At 41.1% G+C, this 17,596-nt stretch overlaps 1 protein-coding gene across 1 annotated transcript in view; it reads left to right on the top strand.

Annotated features, from left to right (window-relative positions):
- Positions 1 to 1,765: 1,765 nt before the first annotated feature.
- Positions 1,766 to 17,596, top strand: part of DIAPH2 (diaphanous related formin 2) — a 206,860-nt gene continuing 191,029 nt past the window's right edge. The window contains exons 1-4 of the mRNA XM_088527588.1: positions 1,766 to 1,879; positions 13,846 to 13,878; positions 16,203 to 16,379; positions 17,076 to 17,180. Coding sequence (XP_088383714.1) covers positions 1,766 to 1,879; positions 13,846 to 13,878; positions 16,203 to 16,379; positions 17,076 to 17,180 — 429 coding nt within the window. The remainder of the gene's footprint in view (positions 1,880 to 13,845; positions 13,879 to 16,202; positions 16,380 to 17,075; positions 17,181 to 17,596) is intronic.

Below are 17,596 nucleotides of genomic sequence, written 5' to 3'. Positions count from 1 at the left end.
GCAACGTCTTGTACAATTCAAACAATGATTTTATGCTATAGCCAAGCTCTTTATGTGCAGACTTGCAGAATGGTTGCAAGCTGGAGTTTAAAAAGGGTCAATATAGTATTCATGCCGTCTGCCAGTCATTTGTCCTATTGCCAAATGGCAACAGGAAAAGAAGGAAGTAGGAGCACTTTTGGGTAAATGTTTCATCACATGATGTAGCTGGAGCCTGATGGATGGCACATCTTGTCTCTGTCACAGTCGGGGCTGCAAATATTATTGCATAAGAACAGAGAAAATAGTAACTGCTGTGGGTTTTTTTTTTTTTTCAATTTAATACATATAGTCTCTACCCTTAGGTTATCTTAATGCCTGCATATCACTATCGAGAGATGTGCCACATGTAATTGTTTTCATTAATCCTGCTTCTGCTTTTTCTTTGCTTGTTCATTTTGTTTTCCCTGCTGTTCTTTCATCTTAGAGCTGAGTACAATGCAAGTTGGACTGAACAACACTTAGCTACAGCAGGATGATGAGTCTTCTGGCAAGTTCAGAAATGTTTGGTAAAACGAAACTTTAGCACATTTAAAAACTATGCTGAACAAATAGTACTACAAACTTTGGATTAGAAACTCTTAGATTTGTTCACAAGAATGTCTGGCAGTTGGAAAGTATTCTCTTTCCTCTGGAATGAATGACCTTTCTGCTGCAGTTCTGGGTGCTGCTTAATACAAATAAAAACAGCACAGAAAAATGAAGCTGTCAGAAGGGCTGACTCAAGAGAAAACCAAAGAAAGGCAAACGTGAGGTTTTGGGGTTTTTTTGTTCTGGCAAATTACTTGTTAAACTATCCCTGTAGGATGAAGTAGTCTAAATTAGAAACCCATGTGGTTAGAAATAACTTTATATTGCCTGTCACTGTAAACAAGTGATTAAAGCCATGATAGCTTGACCGATTTGGGAATTCCTAAATTATGACAGCATAAACTGTGACCAAGTATAAAATGAGCAATAAAAGGAAAACTCACGTTAGACATCAGAGACTCACCCCAAAGGGAAGCTCAGATGTGAGCAGCTGGCCAGGCTGCCCGATGGAGCTGGCCAGTTGGACAGTCTCTGAACAGACTGCGGAGTTCAGCTCGCTGCTCCCTCCCCTGCCAACCAGGGGCAGCCGGGCCGAGGGCTGCAGCAGGGGCCCGCGTGGCAGAGGGCTGCGTTAGCCCTGGCCCCATTTTTGCCCCACTAACCGCTGCACCCGCTGCGTTTCCACCACAGAACGCAGGGGAACATGTGGGCCCACCACGGGTGACTGTTGAGTGTTCCCCCTCCACGTGCAGGGCCGTGGTCGTTGTGACCTGGTGACAGGGCTGCCCCGGGCCACCCCAGAACCACCGGTGCTGAGAGGAGCAGACGAGGCCTCGTCTTCGCTCCCCACCACGTGCGGGACTGTGTGTGCACACACACCCCGTCCGTCCTGTCCTGCCCCGTCCTGCTCCACTGGAGGCAGCCGTCTCCCCGTCGCGCTCCGCTTTTCCGCCATGTCCCCGGCAGCCCCGCGCCCGCCGCCTCGGTCCGCGCCGAGCGCGCATGCGCGGCGCGCGCGCTGCCGGGGCCGGCTGCGCGCGTGCGCAGAAGCGGCCGGGCTGCGAGGGCGCGGCGGGGCGGGCCGGGGTCGTGGCCGCTGCGCGGGGTCGGGCGGCAGCGGGAGCCGCCCGCGGCACCGGCCCGATGGCGCCCTGAGGAGCCGGCGCGGGAGGAGCTGCCTCTGCGGAGCCGCGGCATGGAGAGCCCGGCAGCCGCCGCCGGCGGCGAGGAGCCGCTGGGCTCCGGCAGGGCGAACGCGAAGCGGGGCGGGCGCGCCGCCGAGGAGGAGAGCCGCAACAAGCCCAGGCTGGTGAGCGCGGAGCCGGGAGGCCGCGGGGCGCCGTGCGCCGCTCGGGGGCCACCGGGGGGGCCGGCGGCGGCCGCGGGCCGTGGCGCGGGGAGAGGCCCCGGGCGGCAGCCGGGAGCTGCCCGGCGCGGCCGAGGCGGATGAGGGGCCCGTGTCCCCCGGGACAGCGACTGCGGGCGCCGCTTCCCGCCGTGCGGGGGCATCGGGAGCCCCGGGCCGGGAGCGCCGCTCGGGTGCTGCTGCAGGTGACTGCGAGTACGTGCGGAAGCGCCTTGAAACCCCGGGAGTCCCGTGTGCTTCGTGGGAGCAGCGGGAAGCACGAGAGCAGCCATGGAGCGCCCGGAGCCGCCTCTGCTCCGCGCAGCGGGACTCGGGGCCTCCGCGTCGCGCGTTGCCCTCCCGGGCCCGGCTTTACCGGGAGGCGTTTCTGCTTGTCAGCTGGAAGCAATAGCTGCATTTTAAGGGCAATTTGGAGTTTAAAGCACACTGGAGTGCGTCTCAAGTTATAAACGCAGCAAAGAGTGAATAACAGTGTTTATTACTGCTTCTACTATTCTACGTTTGCAACTAGTTACTTGATGGTTGTTTACTTTGCTGTTTCTTTTACCTTTGCATTAGATTGTTGTGGCTAGATTCCCTGCTGGGAGTTTGAGAGAAGCAGTCTAAGCAGGGAACTCTTTAAACTTATTTCGTATTACAAATACTTGTTTTCTATTTGTATTCTGTGTTAATTACAGCATTTTTTTTCGTTTCTGCGAGGTTTCCCACAGGTGCTAGTAAAATTAAGTCAGAACACAAGTGCTTTAACCTTGTGTTACTTTCATCAAGCATAGTGCAGGAGAGCCCTGGGCAGCTGATCAGCATGAGGACTGTGCTACTTTGTCAATGAAAATAAGTTACAATGTGTGTACAGAGGATGTTAAACTGGTTGGTAATATAGGAGGCATAAACAAGCTGCCGAAAGTGACAGTTATTTAAGAGGATGACAGAAAGCCGGAACACTGGGTGACTTAACATCTCTTTGTGTATTTTAACCAAGCATAATCAAACGTGATGTCTTGTTTGTTTATGTGTATAGTCTTCTGATAAATAAACTTATACTTCCTTGTACAGTCGTAATATGAACAAACTTCTTAGACCTAAACTATCTAAGCAGGATCATTGAAGATGCCTAAAGAGAGAATTCAATGAAAAAGTCTTGTCTATAGTATGTGGACACAGGAAACTGATTCTATTTGAAGTCATGGACACTAAATTGAATTTCTTTTTAGCAGAGGAAAGCACTTCGTTACCTAATAATTATACAGCCTCAAAACTTAGGTGCATCTTGAGTTCAAAATTTCATCAAGCAGGCCAGCTATTTCTATTAAGTCTTCACTAGGTCTGGAAGCATAGAGTATGCTTAACATTTTTTGTTATTTTTGGTGGAAAAAATAGATTAGAGTAGTACTTATGGAGTTCTTATGAACTCATACATGCTTATGTTTCCTGAGGATATCATTCAGCTGAACAAGAACATGGATTCGAATAGTGGTACATGTTTGGATTAGATAAGTTGTGAAAGATAACGGTGCCTTGAGATAAAGTGACCATCCTCTCACTGTGTAATTAAGTGGATATATCGAATTGGAAAGTAGCTTTATTTTGGATGTGATCTACACAAATTCAGTGTAAAGCTGAAGTGAAACAGGCTCTGTCTCAGAAGAAGCAAGGGGATGGGCTCAGCTCAGGTGTGTTCGAGGCTCTGCAGGCAGTGAGTGAAGGGACAGCCAGGTATTTCCCTTATTGCTGTCTCCTAAGGGAAAAACAAGACTGAACTCAGGAGGGCAACTTTTATAAAAGAATAATCTTGTTAAGTTTTGTTGGCTTTGATTTTTGAATGGGGCATTTGTTCAGCTGAGGCTAGCAATGTTTTTAGGTACTTGGAGAGCAACCTTTCTCGTACCTCATTCCAGTTCTCTTCACTGTTCAGTCAAGGTTAAGGGGATATTTTGGACTTCCATAAGAAAGTCCTTGGGGTTTGCAAAAGTGTGTGAAATTGTCACCGAGTTTGTACATAAAGCAGGTGAGGAGTCGGGTGCGGAGATTTTCTTGCTTCAGACTCACAACTCCAGGATTCACTGAGTTAGAATTAAGGTATGTAGATTTATCAAAATCACTTTTCAGGACAATTTCTCTGAAATTAGAAATATTTTTTTGTTCTTAGGTTGGAGTTCATGTGAGCAGAGAAAAAAAGACCAAATCTTTATTAGAACTACCGTTTCATTATTTTTTGCTTTGGGTCATTTTGAGAGTTGTTCAAGTCTAATATGTTGAAGTTGGCAGACTAGAATTAGAAAGTGCCGTTTTTTTTTTTTTCTTAAGATTCAGTGTCCGAGTTTGGGCACCTTGTCATATCACTGCAGCTGTGGGCTCATTTTCTTCTTGCATTTTGTTCTGGCCCGAGAACGGGGGGTAGGAGTGAGTGTGTGATGGCAGTGATGGTTTTTACAATGAAATGGGTGTGGAAAATATTTTTTTTTTGGCAAAGAATCATCCATTTTCCTGTGAATGCTGAGTATAGGCTGGCATGAGATAGGAATGAGCAGCTACAGTTTTAACTTGGCTTAGCAATGTGTTTGTTCTGCAAAATGAAGTTTTGTTTAAAGATAAACCTCTGACTAGGGGAAGCAGAAATCTCAGAAATATCCCTAACATTTTTAACTTAGCCTATGCTTGTTAGCCCTTAAGTTTCATCTTGTTTGCAGTCCCTAGCACGCCAGTATCAGTTGAGAAGTATTTGATTTCTGTTGGGTGTGTAGGAAAAACACAAGTGCGTAAAAGCACTGGGAATGATTTGATGTTGTCCTTGTAGCTAGAGTGAACAAAAACTCTTCTCAAGTGGCTTATCCTTCCTAGCTGGGAAGATGTGTCTGGGCTTTTAATAAAAGTTCATGATGAGCAGGAGAGAAAAGTCACAGATTGAATCAGAGTAGGTTTTGATTTGGTATAAGCAAAACAAGACCATTAAGTCCACGTCTGTCATTCCAAGGGTGGATGGGTTGACCACAGATGTTGTGGAACCTCCGTCCTTGGAGGTTTTCTGGAGCTGATTCACAAAGTCCCAAAAGGCCTGGTTGGAGTTCAGTGTTGAAGTGCTGACCCTGTTTTTTGAGGGGGTTGGACTAGAGACGGGAACACCTTTCAAGCCTCGGTAGTGCCCTGCATCACTACTCAAAAGAGAAGTTGAAACAGGGTTTGCCACACACGACAAACTGCCTGTTAATGTGATTGGGTGTGGTTAGAATGGGGTTAGTAACAGCATAAATAGCAACATTTCTGTGCACATGCTGGCAAGCCCAGAATGTTGACAAGCTGTTGGCCTTGATCCTAAAGGGTCTGGAGATGCTGAAGGGGTTCAGGTTTGTGTGTTGGTTGTTCAGAGTGCTAGGTGCTCCACAGAGGTACAAAAAGAGTTTCCGAAAGGGGTTGTTTTGAGCATGGTGCTGTTTGTAGTAGCATATCGAGAGAAAGATCTTGTATGCTATGAAAAGCAAACTGTTTGGGTTAAAAGAAAGCTTATTTAATTGGAGAGCAAGTAGATTTCATGATGCTTCGTAGAAGGACCAACACCTACTTTTTTTTTTTTTTTTTTTTAAGTTGGAATTACTTTAAAGACACTTCTTGTGCAAGTCTTTTAAATCCTGTGAGCTTTGAGATGAGTCACAAACTAAAGACTCAGATTCTGACTAATGTGCTGTAAGGTGGTGTCAGGCAGTAGGATAAAAAACTTTGATTACTTAGTTGAAATATGGAGGTAAATCATATGCTTGGGAGAGTGGATTTCCCAGTTACATTTCTCCCTCCCTCCCTGAGTCCCCCAAGTGCAGTAAGTGCAGGAGTTAACAAATGTTTTACAGGGGGTGTCAATCGTAGCGGTCACTGTCTGACAGCAATGTGCTACAGGAACCTTATGCTTGGCAGTAAACAGCCCATCATCATCTTTTCTTCCTCGGGCTATTTGATGTCATTCTGCTATGAAGAAATACACTCTTTGCATGTGACTGCTTTGGATGGTTGTATACTGCATAAGCAGACTTACGGTCTGTGGTGAGCATGGATAGTTGGCAAATGAATGAAACGTGACGTTTGAGGCCATAGCACGTCTAGTAGTAACTTGGTGTGTGCATGCAAAGGATTCCTGGGCTGCTTCAGCTGCGTGTTTGAATAAGAGATGAACAGGAATGCCTTGTCCTTCAGAAGGCGGTCCCAATCAAGATGATAGATTAGAAACACTAGATGCAACTCAAGTTACTCCAGTAGGTGAAGTTAGGCTAAGGTGTCACTGTTAGTGAAGAATGAACTTGACACCTTTGGGAAGCCTGTCTATTTTGCAGCAGATGGTGTTAGAGCAGACACTGATTCCGAGTAGTGCAGTGCAGACTTGGTACTGCCGCTTAGCTGAATGCTTTAGCTTTTGCTATTAATTGGTATTGATGCTGTTGAGATGAGATGGTAGATACAGTGATAAGCTGATCTGCTTGTGGTAATTAAACTTCCTGGAGGGAGTACTTCTTGTCAGACAAAACAGTTGAGCCTTGCCATCCTGTACAGGAAGCTTTACAAGAAAAACAAACTGTATCTGGGCAGTGAGAAAGACTATTATAGTGAAAAGTGACAGTGTCTGTGTCTAATAAGTGTTATGCTTTCTTAAGAGTTTAAGCACCAGGATGCTGAATATTCAAGTTCTTAAGGATGAGCTTGCAGTTTCCTTATATACTTATTATACAAACAGCCTGTAAAATTGATGTTAATTATCATGTCATTTCTGATGACCTAAGCTCATGTGTAAAGGAAAGAATAGGCTTAAAAATGCTGGGTGTGTTAAAAGGTGTCTCAGCTTTTCAGCATCAGTTGCAGTTCTTCAGAGGTGAGCAATGCTGGCCAATAAACTCCCTCTAACTGCTTTTATCCCTGTCCAAAGGATAGAGGTAAAGTGGAAAAGAACAAGATGGCCCTTGCTCCTGGAACAACTGACAAGTTCACTTGCGTGTTGATCAGTTTTAGTGCAATATTCAGGGTTTTCTGATGTTGTGACGTTTCTGTGCGCAGGAGGAATTACAATGCAACATACATATAATATGCCCCTTGCAATACATATAGTGTGTGTATATGCATTTGAACACCTTGAGATATGGACATCCTTAATACATGACAGGATCGTGCATCGCAGTGCAAGGAAAAGGCTCACCATTATTTTTATTGGCAGCAGTGCTTGCCTAAATAGTCTCCATGCTGATGTCTGTGCTAAACTCACTAAAGTGTGGTGGTGTGACAAGATCAAAACTGATCCAGTCAATTCTTTTTTTTCTATTTGTGGACTGTTTACTACTAAAATTCATTATGGACAGTGTTATGGCCAGCTGGAACTCTTTTGGTTCGTCTGAGTTCATCTGCTGGGATTATTAAAACACCATTGTATCTGCTTTTCATATGTCTTCTGATGGTAGCTGTTTATTTAGTCATGACGTGAAAGCAGACAGACACATGTGAGCTGGTATATCTGAAAAAGTTTTATGGTAACTGTGTGATATTGTAATCTACGTGTTAATATTATAAATCATTAATGCATCTAAATTATAAACATTGAGAAAATACCGTAGAAATTCAATGCAGGAATGAGTTTCCACTTGGAAAATGTTGTACAATTTTGTACAGCTACTGAAAGCTTTCAGTCACCTGGGTGCGGTACTGGGTGGTTTTAAAGGTGTAGTGATATTGTGATATCACCACACCTTTTTTTCTGCTGTATGGAACAGAAATGCCCTTTACAGTTTGCAGTAGATAAAGGCTCTTCCTGTGTAAGCAGGAAACTATTTTTGAATTAGTTTCAGAGCCTTTTTGTGGCTGGGCAGGGTCAGGGGAGAGAAGAGGAAGCTGAAGGTGTGATGCATGTGACAGGCAGCTTCCTTGTGAAGTTTCCTCCTGATCCCTCAGGGATCCAAAGAGTAAATCACTGGAGACGTGAGGCAGGAGTCAAGACAGTGGTAGGCGTGTGTGATGCATGGGGCCTGCTGTTGTGCGTTTTGTTCAGAAATGGAGTGCATCAAAGATGAAATGTGTGTGTTAGTAAAGCTATTGCCCATTTCAGAATGGCTAAGTGTGTTCAAACTTGTTTTGAAAGTATATAATTTAAATGTAAAGAGTTACCACCTGATTATAAAAATGTGATTGGAAGAAACACTTTTTCTCAAGGTGCTTTTTTTTTCTTTGGGTGAAGATGCTTTCACTGCCCTCCTAATTGTAGTGGGAATACCAAGTTTTTATTACAACATTACAACCCTCTCCCAAGTAGCTTATTTGGTTTGTCATAGGGCAGTGCAGAAGAATCTGCATGACAAATGTGGGCTTTTCAGAGCAGTATTTACTGAGTAGGTTGGAACAAGTTTCTAAATTAAATGTTAGTATGTTTGGGATAGTAGGCATGTATTTCATTTTTGGGATTAATGATAGAATATAATTACTTTTACACTGGATTTCAACTCTTTCACATTCTTTTTTTTTTTTTTTCTTTGTAGTGGATGCTGTAGTTGTCTTTTTAAGAATGTTGAATTTAAAGTAGGGGAATTTGGATAGTTCAGTATTAGTGATAATTTGCGCTTTGCTTAATAAGAAAGTTTATTTCAAAGCTGTACGTCCCAAGCCTAATTTAGAAGAATTCTAATAGAAGTGCAGCGTAATAATTTCCAAAATGTTTTGAGATCCCTATGTAGGTTACAATACATCTATTTACTGCCTGCAGCAGGGGCCAGATGCACCTTAGAGAAGCAGCTATCTGTCTGCGTAGTTGCTGTTGCAGTTGTATTAGGTGGGACTGCTTGTCAATACTGTTATATTCTGCTTGCTGTAGTTAGGCCAAGCAAATTGATTGGTTTGCATTCAGAAAGAAATCTAGATTTTTCTGGGGAGGCGGGAGTGAGGGGACTGAGTTGAAAAATAGATTGAACTCACTAAACTAATCATTTATATAGTCATTGCATCAATGTTTGGGGCTTAATTACAAATGAAAGCAGTGTAACTCCTACCAGGATAAATGTGCTGTTTAGATATTTATTGAGCTGCTCTGCCGCTTTGCTGCCAAGTATGCCTGTCAGTACTATATTGTTCTCTGTGCCTCTGCTGCTTGTTTTTAAAAACTACAACCGTTTGACTTCCCTTGGGTAAGTTTTTTCTAACATTACTGGGAAGTTCTTTTCAAACATTATGGAACAATTATATTGGGAGAAAACTGTGTCAAAACAGTTCTATAAAGACTTGATCTTAATGTTATTTTAGATAGCTGTGGAATGAGCATTTTGCTTTCATTGTGGCAGCTGAATAAAACCCGTTTTGCTCAGTGGCAATACCTGATGGATGGGAAGATCCCTGTGCACGTTCCTTGCTTGTTCTGGGCTCTCCTGAGTGCAAGTGACTGATCTTTTCATTCAGAAATATAGTGGAGCTGCTCAGAAGACTGAGTAAGAGCTTCTGTAAAGCTACTACACTTGGTCAATGAGTAGTCAGAGAAGTCCTCCTTTTCAACCACATTTCCTACAGAGGAGAGACTGTTTTACTGAGAAAAAGTCTATTATTTTCAGTCAAACTGAAGCGAGGGCTTTGCTTGCTTTCAGCTTGCACAGATATGAAAACATTTGAACTACAGCTAAATGCTTTGAACGTGGGATTAATCTTTTGTTGAAACCTAGGCTTTATTTCGAAATAAGTAGTGACCAGCCATCTTCAGTATGAGAGTTCTTCTGAAATCTGAGTTCCCTGAAAGTGCTTGTAATAGACAAAATTTGATAATTATTTTGCCCAAGTTTATATATTTTTTCCTCCTTTCCTGCTTGCTTGCTTGCCATTAGACTATTCATATAAGTAGCCTGATTGTATGTGACAGATTCAATTTCTACACAGTTCTATTTACAACTATATGCAGAGAAAGGTTTGGGAAAATTCTTAACCAAATAGGCTGTTGTGGTCCTGGAAGCCCTGCTGCACTTATAGGTATAGTAAACATGGAAAGAAGCGTCTAACTGGTTCTAGATTTATGTGTGTGTGTCTATATATATGTATATAATAATTAAAAATATATTTTCTTCTGCTTCAGAAGAAGATAAAATTTGAAGGCTATAGGCAGTGGTAGATAATTGATATATTTGTCAATGAAACAGAAGGCCAACAGCAAGTTATGAAAGTTGACAGAAATTGTATACTGTAAAGAGTTGGATCAAATACTGGCCAGATGCTTGAGGAAGGAATATCTTTCTTTTGCTAGACTTTGAGGAAGGGAGGTTATATGCATTTGCTTTTATTATTTACAAACCAAAAAAAGCCTGCAAAGCTGACTAGCCAAAAGCAGCCCGGAAGGGAACTGGCAGTGGTAGAAGTGCAGTGAGCCAGGAGAGCTGGAATTGCTTTTGAGCACTAGTCGTTCTGTGTGAACCCAGCAATCCTGGAACATCCGGTCACAGGGATCATGCAGACAATTCCTTGGAGAGATGTTTGTTCTGTATTTCAAGATGCAGACTTCCTAGCAAAGAGCACGTATTGCCTTGGAGCAGTATAGACTGTAGACTTCGTGGATCTCAACGTATCTAAAACGATCTGGCAGTTCTCAGCTGACTGGCCTGTTCTAACTTAGATCTCTTCTCCATTTGTCACTTGGCTCATTACAGAAGTAACAGAATTAGTACTATCATACCAGTAATTGCTTTGGGTCCGTGGTGATGATGAAGTTCTCATAACTGCATATTGAGCCTGCTGAGCTAGTAGTGCTTAATAAAAGCAGCATTTCAATTTGGGTGTTGTGGAGTTCATGAATATAATTATAACTTGGTTTTTGCAGAAGTCTAGTTTATCGAAGCTTTAGCTAGTAAGCTACTTCGGTAATTCAAATGCTGTAAAGCATCCTAAAGAGAGAGTGTGTCTCTCCCGAGAACCTTGCGGTATTATTGCAAGGCTTTTTCAGGAAGCTCAAAGGAAAGATTGTGTTTGTAAAGATTCGTTTGAAAATAAGCAGTACATTGTGTCACTTAACTGGCCAGTTATGAGACTGTGTTAACACTTAATGTAAACTGAAGAGAGTTATTTGAGCACTCTAATATATCTTCCAGACAGCTGTTACCTTGCAGATAATAGCAAGAAGGAGATAATCTGTATTTTAAAATGCATTTTCCCCCAATGATTGTGAGCTTGGTGCCCATTATTCATTAGTATTCCTGCAGGGTTTTTTTTTTTTTTTTTTTTTTTTTTTTTTTTTTTTTATAAGTCGCTAATCAGTTTGCTTTAATTAATGCTTGGAGGCTAAATTCCAGATGTTTACAGAACTTTACCAATAACACTTCTCCTTTCAGTTTTATTTTGGGTGGTCACTAAATATCCGAATGAGAAGCAGGTCCTGGCTGCACACGAGAACGGCCTCCAGCAGCCGCTGAACCTCCTGCAGTGGCTGCTCAAGCCGTGGTGGTGCCCAGGTGCCTCCCTGCAGCTGTCCCTGGCAGGCGACGTTCCGCGGCTCCGAGCGCTGGGCGAGCGCGGCTTTCGGAATGAGGTGGTCATTTTGCTCTGGGTTTGAAACCTGCTTCTGATAAAGACCAATAAAATGCTCTCTGAAGCAAGTTCTTCAAAACAGTAATGGCAGTTTGAGCTGCAAATAACAAAGCGACGTTACTTGAATTCTTTGAATTTATATGTAGTTTCAATCATAAAAGTGTAGAAGTTAGTTACCTAAGTGCAGCTTTTTTTTTTTTTTTTTTTTTTTCCTCCCTTTTTTGAATCCATTTGCCTTTTGGTGAAGGCTTGTACAGAAGTCGCCTGGAAAATGCAAGTTCTTCCCTAGTCCCAGCGATTTTTGAGTGTGCTAATGTGCGGCCTAACCAGACTCCAATGACGGAGGCCGTCCCCGTTCCTGCCAGCCTCCCTCTGGAGGCAGCTGGGAGTGCCGAGGCTTCCGGCTCCGGGCTGGAGCGCTGGGAGCCGCGTCCCTGCCCGTCCCGCGCCTGGGGCACGTGTCCCGTGTCCCGTGTGGCGAGGGGCCCTGCGTGGCTGGCCTGTCCTGGTCCTGCTCCTGCCCCCGCGCTGGGGAATAGTTTGGAGGCCCTCAGCCGCTTCATGACTAAAGGGTTGCTGCCCTCTGCTGTTAGACGCCAGCCGGGCTGAGCCTCTGGCGTTGGCCCAAGGAGTTAGCTGTCCAGATTTTCCCTAGCATTGCTCCTTTGTGGATGATGGGTCTCCTCTTGATGCTGTCAACACAAACAACTTTGCAATTTGGTTTTGCAGCGTAGTCTAAGGTGTTCCCGTGCTTCTCAGCTCTGTTTATAGAAGGTGCTGCAGCACAGAAGGATTTTTCTGAGCAGTGTGGAATGGAATGAAAATTATTTACCAAATAGTTTGGTCTCCTTCTTGAAGACCATACAGTACATAATGTTCATTGATAACCTTATTTCCTCACAATTTTTGAGCCATGCGAATATTCTTTGGATTATCTTGACCTGAGGTTTAGTTTATCCTGAGGCTTAGTAATATTTGTTAGGCTGCTGTGTTGTTGTTTTCCCATGGAATTGACATGAGGAAATAGAAAGGAATGCTTTAACTGTTGCTGCAGTACCAGCAAATGACACTCCATCGTTTAAATGAAGGTGGGTTGAAGTAATTCCGTAGGAATTAGTTCTTGATATAGGAGGTGAGATATCATGGTTTGCATTACTATAATCAGGAGTGGAAAAGTTGCTTTCTCTTCATTTTGTAATGCTATGGTTTTTTAAATTATTATTTTATGAATGAAAGAATAATATTGGAGGTTTGACTACCAAAAATGCATTACTTGAAACTTCTTCCTTCAGTTATAAACAGCTTTCAGTTTATATTCTTAAGTAGGCTGGAGGTGATAATTTCTCTGTTAATGTAAGTGACTGTCAGAACCGTGTGACAACAAGGATCTGAAGGTGCAGAATTGTCCCTAGCTCCCTGCAGTTTCTCTATCACCAATTTAATGCGTTGCTTATTTTGAGTGGATATTGGCAGTAGTAGTATTAGTTTATGCACCCTGAGGAGGCATAGGAAGTGAGCATAAGATCTCTGAAAAAGTGTTGTATCTTACTTTAGTATTCTGTATTTCACCCCAAGGAAGTTGAGTGAAAAATTTACACTTCTTTATGAATTCATTTTTAAAAAAATGTTAAGGCATTGCAAGAGTAAGAACGTCTTGAAGGTGATTTCAGGATCAGACCTTCTACCTAAGGCTTCTTTCATGTGATTGTAGATTGCCTTCATATGCAGTGTAGATGGCCTTGGCTGGGATTAAAGATAAACATCAGTGATCCTTGCTGGTTTTTTACTATGACTATGGAAGTGAGGAAAAAAATAAAAGGAAAGCATAGGTAATGGTGCAGAAACCAGTGACCAACCAGTTCCACTATCAGTCTGTGTAACTGGTGCAGAAGACACAAGAAGCTAAGGCAGAACGACATCTTCTCATCTCTGCCAATCTCAGTAACTTCCTCAAGGCAGAGAATGCATTTCAGGAATGTCGTGTGTTTTGTTGGCTTTTCTTCTATTGACTCGGTTTGCAGTCCAGTAATCTTAAGTCCAAACTAGAGAGGAAACCATGGGTGATCTCGGAACAGTTGGACAACTGTTTTGAGATGCTGTTCTATTTTTATGAAGCATAATAGGTACGAGGTCCCTGAGTTAGTCAAAAGATAATGGCAAAGGTAATGTGAAAAAGGTAATGTGAAACTGTCTTTCCTCATAAAATACAGTGAATAGTAATGTTTCATGGTGAATTACATGGTGAATGCTTTCTGATTCCGTGTTCTAGGTATATTTCTGTTGGAACAGTTATTGAAACCGTGATTTTTTTTTTTTTTTATTGATGGAATCTAAGAAACGTGGACTGTCATTCTGAAACAATAGATAATTGCATTTTTTTTTCTTTTTTTCTCTAATAGAATATTCAAATAAAAACTTTGGCAGATGATGTGGTAAGGTCTCCATGACATCTTGGTTGGTAATAACCCCACACTGCATGCTATTTTACTCCTAATGTTGTGGACAATGTGACATGTTCTTACAAGGATATTCAGTTTCTATTAAAGAAATTAATTTATAACTGCAGGTAAAGAAAAGTAGTGTTATTAATGCGGAGAAGCTTCTTGAACCACAGTGGATATTTGAGCACTGCAAATATGTTCAAGCTGTTAGGAATGGTACTTGTTGAACAGTAAAGTAAAAATCTGTGGTGGTTCTTCAAAATTGGTTCAAAATGATTCAAATGAAATGTATTGGCTAACACTTATGTACTGTATGTCCAAAAGCAAGTGTGTATTCAGTAGCATTAACTCGATATATTGAATACTTTGAAACCTGTTGCCAAGTATTTTATATAAACTGTTTCCAAAACGATTACAGTAAATTTGCTGACTTTGGTTTTCTAGATAGGGTGGTTAAGCCCTTCTGGCTATTGACTGCCTATCTAGTTAATCGCTTATCTGATTGAGATGAGGAAACTGTGCACAGGAACCATGTCTGAGCTTAATTTATGGCTTGGAAGTGATCTCACCATCACAATACGATTAAACTTGCTTTTAATAAGGTGTACTTGAAATGGATCATGGTGGGAATTGATCTTAAAAGCCCTTTTTAATGAATGCCAAGAGATTTTCCTGTAAATGAATAAAAATGGTGTTTGCTGGATGTATTTGGGTAACACCTTTGCAACATTATATTATATTTTGTGGGTTTTTCAATAGACTATACCCTAATTTTGTTTTTAAAATGTAATGTAAATTACTCTAGCTAGAGAAAATATAATTAAAATAATCTTTACAATGGTAAGAATTTTCAATATCCTTTTCAGTAATGTGTTTCTGTCCACAAATGCAAGTCTTAAGGAAACTACTTCTCACACACCGGGAAAAAAAAAAAAAAAAACTCGCAAAACAAGAAGAAACCAAACAAAAGGACATGCAGCTTGTGTTGGAATACTTTCTGCTCATTTTTTTTCCTACTCTTGTGGTGCTTTGAAAGTACTCAGTGCAACAACACATGAGAAAATGAAACAACCCTCTTTCCTATCTTCCTATTTTCCATGCTGCCCAGTCAATTCTCATGACTCATTTAAAATTAATCCAAGTCTCTTGCAAATGAAATATCCTTTTGAATTCTTCATGAATTCAAAACTCATGTAGTTGTATAGACAACATAAAACTTTGTTTTGCATAATAATTATAATAGCCATGAGGCTTTGAATGATACTGTTAATGCCTACACAAGCTGCTGTTCAATAAAAGTGCATCTTCATAAGGCTGTTCAAGACATAAATACCTAAATATATGTTGATGCAGATAGTTTAGTTAGAAAATCCCTGTAGATGTAACATTCCTGCTGTGAACCTACACACATACATATGTGAACACATGCACACCTTTTTAAAGACAATATTAGTAAATTACAAGTCGGTTATTCTAATGATTATTCAGGTTAGAGTTACTTATAGTAGCAAACAGCCTTATAAAGAAGATGCACTTACTGGTTGTTTCTAATATTAACAAATTAACTGAATAAGCATGTGCTGCTTTAATTAAAAAAGATGTGAGGTTGGGTGCAAGGCATGAAGCAAATCAGTCTTAATTAGTGCAAATTCATTGCAGACAATATCATATGCTCTCACTAATGTCTGACACATGTATTTAACTACCAACGGCTGCCGCTAAGCAAGTAATCCATTACCTTGCTTTTTCAATTATGCACTAATATCAGGAGTCTGTAATCAAAAACCCTTCAAAGTGTTGTAAGTATTACTTGAAGCCTTAATGCCTGTACAGACTTCATTTTGCTTTAGCAGGGTTTTTATATACATCTGGTAAACTTGTGAGTACAGCTGGGTTTTTGAGAATTATCCCCAAAGATTTGCAGTTCTTGGGGTTAAGAGATGTTTGAGATTATCTTTGTGGTACTCTTTTTTTTTTTTTTTTTTTATTACTGCAAGGATAATTAGGAATTAATATGATAAAATTAAATCAAGATCTTGAAATGTAAGGAATTTGACATAACATCGCTCTCGGTCTGGAAGATAGTTACATATGTTTTGTATATGACCTGTCACGAACCTCCCTTAAATGATATCTTTCTAAGAAATGTAATTTCTGTATGTATAAATATTTTTGCTTACAGCACAATTTCTGAATTTTAACGCTGCTGCTTGGATTAACTTAACGCTTATATTACTGCCGGGCTATTGAGTAAATGTATCTGCTCTTCAATATTTGGCTTGTATGTGCTAATTTTTAAATGGGTGTCTTTGCAGCGTGACAGAATAACAAGCTTTAGAAAATCAGGAGTGAAAAGAGAGAAACCTCTCATTCAACACCCTATTGACTCTCAAGCCTCTATCAGCGAACTCCCCCTTGCCCAGCCTGTTGTTGATGAGCGGTGCGTGAACTTATCCGAAAAAGAAGTTATGGACCTTTTTGAAAAAATGATGGTAAGAGGATGTGTCAAATCATGTAGTGATTTTCAATTGTTTTCATAGTAATATCTACTCTGTAGGAGTAATTCTCAAATGTTGTATTCTTGGCAAAACTATGTTGGAGTTTGGGGAAGGGGGAGGAGCATTGACAGGTCAGTGAGAGAGGCCTGTGTTAAACTGATACATAAGGAATGGAGTAATAGATATAAAGTGTATGTGCTGCTTTTCTCTAGCTTCAACATACTTTTACATAGAAACAGGCAAAAAGACAAAGGCTAACAATTTCAAGCTGTTGTGTGTTTATGATTCCATTAAGTTAATCTGTAGATAATAGTCGTGAAGGATAGTTTTTACCGGGCTAATATTCCTTCCTTTGCAAAAGGGCCAGTTTCATTAACAAAGTTTTATTTTAGAGAAAGCTGAATTTTTATATGGTACCGACTATTTTCTGTCTTAGATTGATTCATCAAGTGCTTTACTGTTAGTGAAGAAAAAAAACTTTTGAAATAGAAATGTACTGTTTCTGTCTTGCACAATGCAATTTATATATTAATTATAAGGAAATGGGATCTCTTGAGGCTTGTTAGGAATGCTGTTGCATTAATTTTAAAGGATGATTTAGAAAACTCCCAAACCATCCATAAGGCTTAAGTAATATGAGTAAAAGCCATGAAATATCATCTTGATACTGTGTGGTCTGCTTCTTTGTAGGAAGACATGAATCTAAATGAAGAACGTAAAGCTCCTTTAAGAGATAAAGACTTGAGCACAAAGCGCGAGATGGTTGTCCAGTACATTTCTGCAACTGCCAAATCTGTAAGTAGTTGGCTCTCCAAGACAGATGAAACCAGTAAGCTTAGCTTAGCAAATGTTATGCTTTTCATGCTGAAACTTCCACTCTTTTTTTGGTCTGGACTCTGACCAAAGAGTGGTAAGGGAAAAAAGAAAAAAATCTGTACTTGCTAATATATTTGGAAATGCCTGTGGTTGAAGTGTTAATTAGTTTCAATTTTAGTTGTTGGGCAATAAAATCACTTGACACATTCTCATAAACCTCAGGGAATTGCAGATTTTCGCATGTGGAGTAATGGATACAACCTGAGCTTATTTTTGTGCAATTCATTTTATGCATTTATGATAGCCAAGCTGCTTAAAAAGGTGAAGAAGACTTTACAGTTCTAGTAATGCCATGCATTGTTATGGTACATCTGCAGTGTTTAGAAACAGGGAAT

Source organism: Tinamus guttatus, unplaced genomic scaffold (assembly GCF_059628265.1).
Source record: "Tinamus guttatus ecotype Peru unplaced genomic scaffold, ASM5962826v1 Tinamus_guttatus_pri_ptg000287l, whole genome shotgun sequence".
Taxonomy (NCBI): domain Eukaryota; kingdom Metazoa; phylum Chordata; class Aves; order Tinamiformes; family Tinamidae; genus Tinamus; species Tinamus guttatus.
Note: the sequence above shows the minus strand (reverse complement) of the source record. Positions and strands in the feature narration are given on the sequence as shown.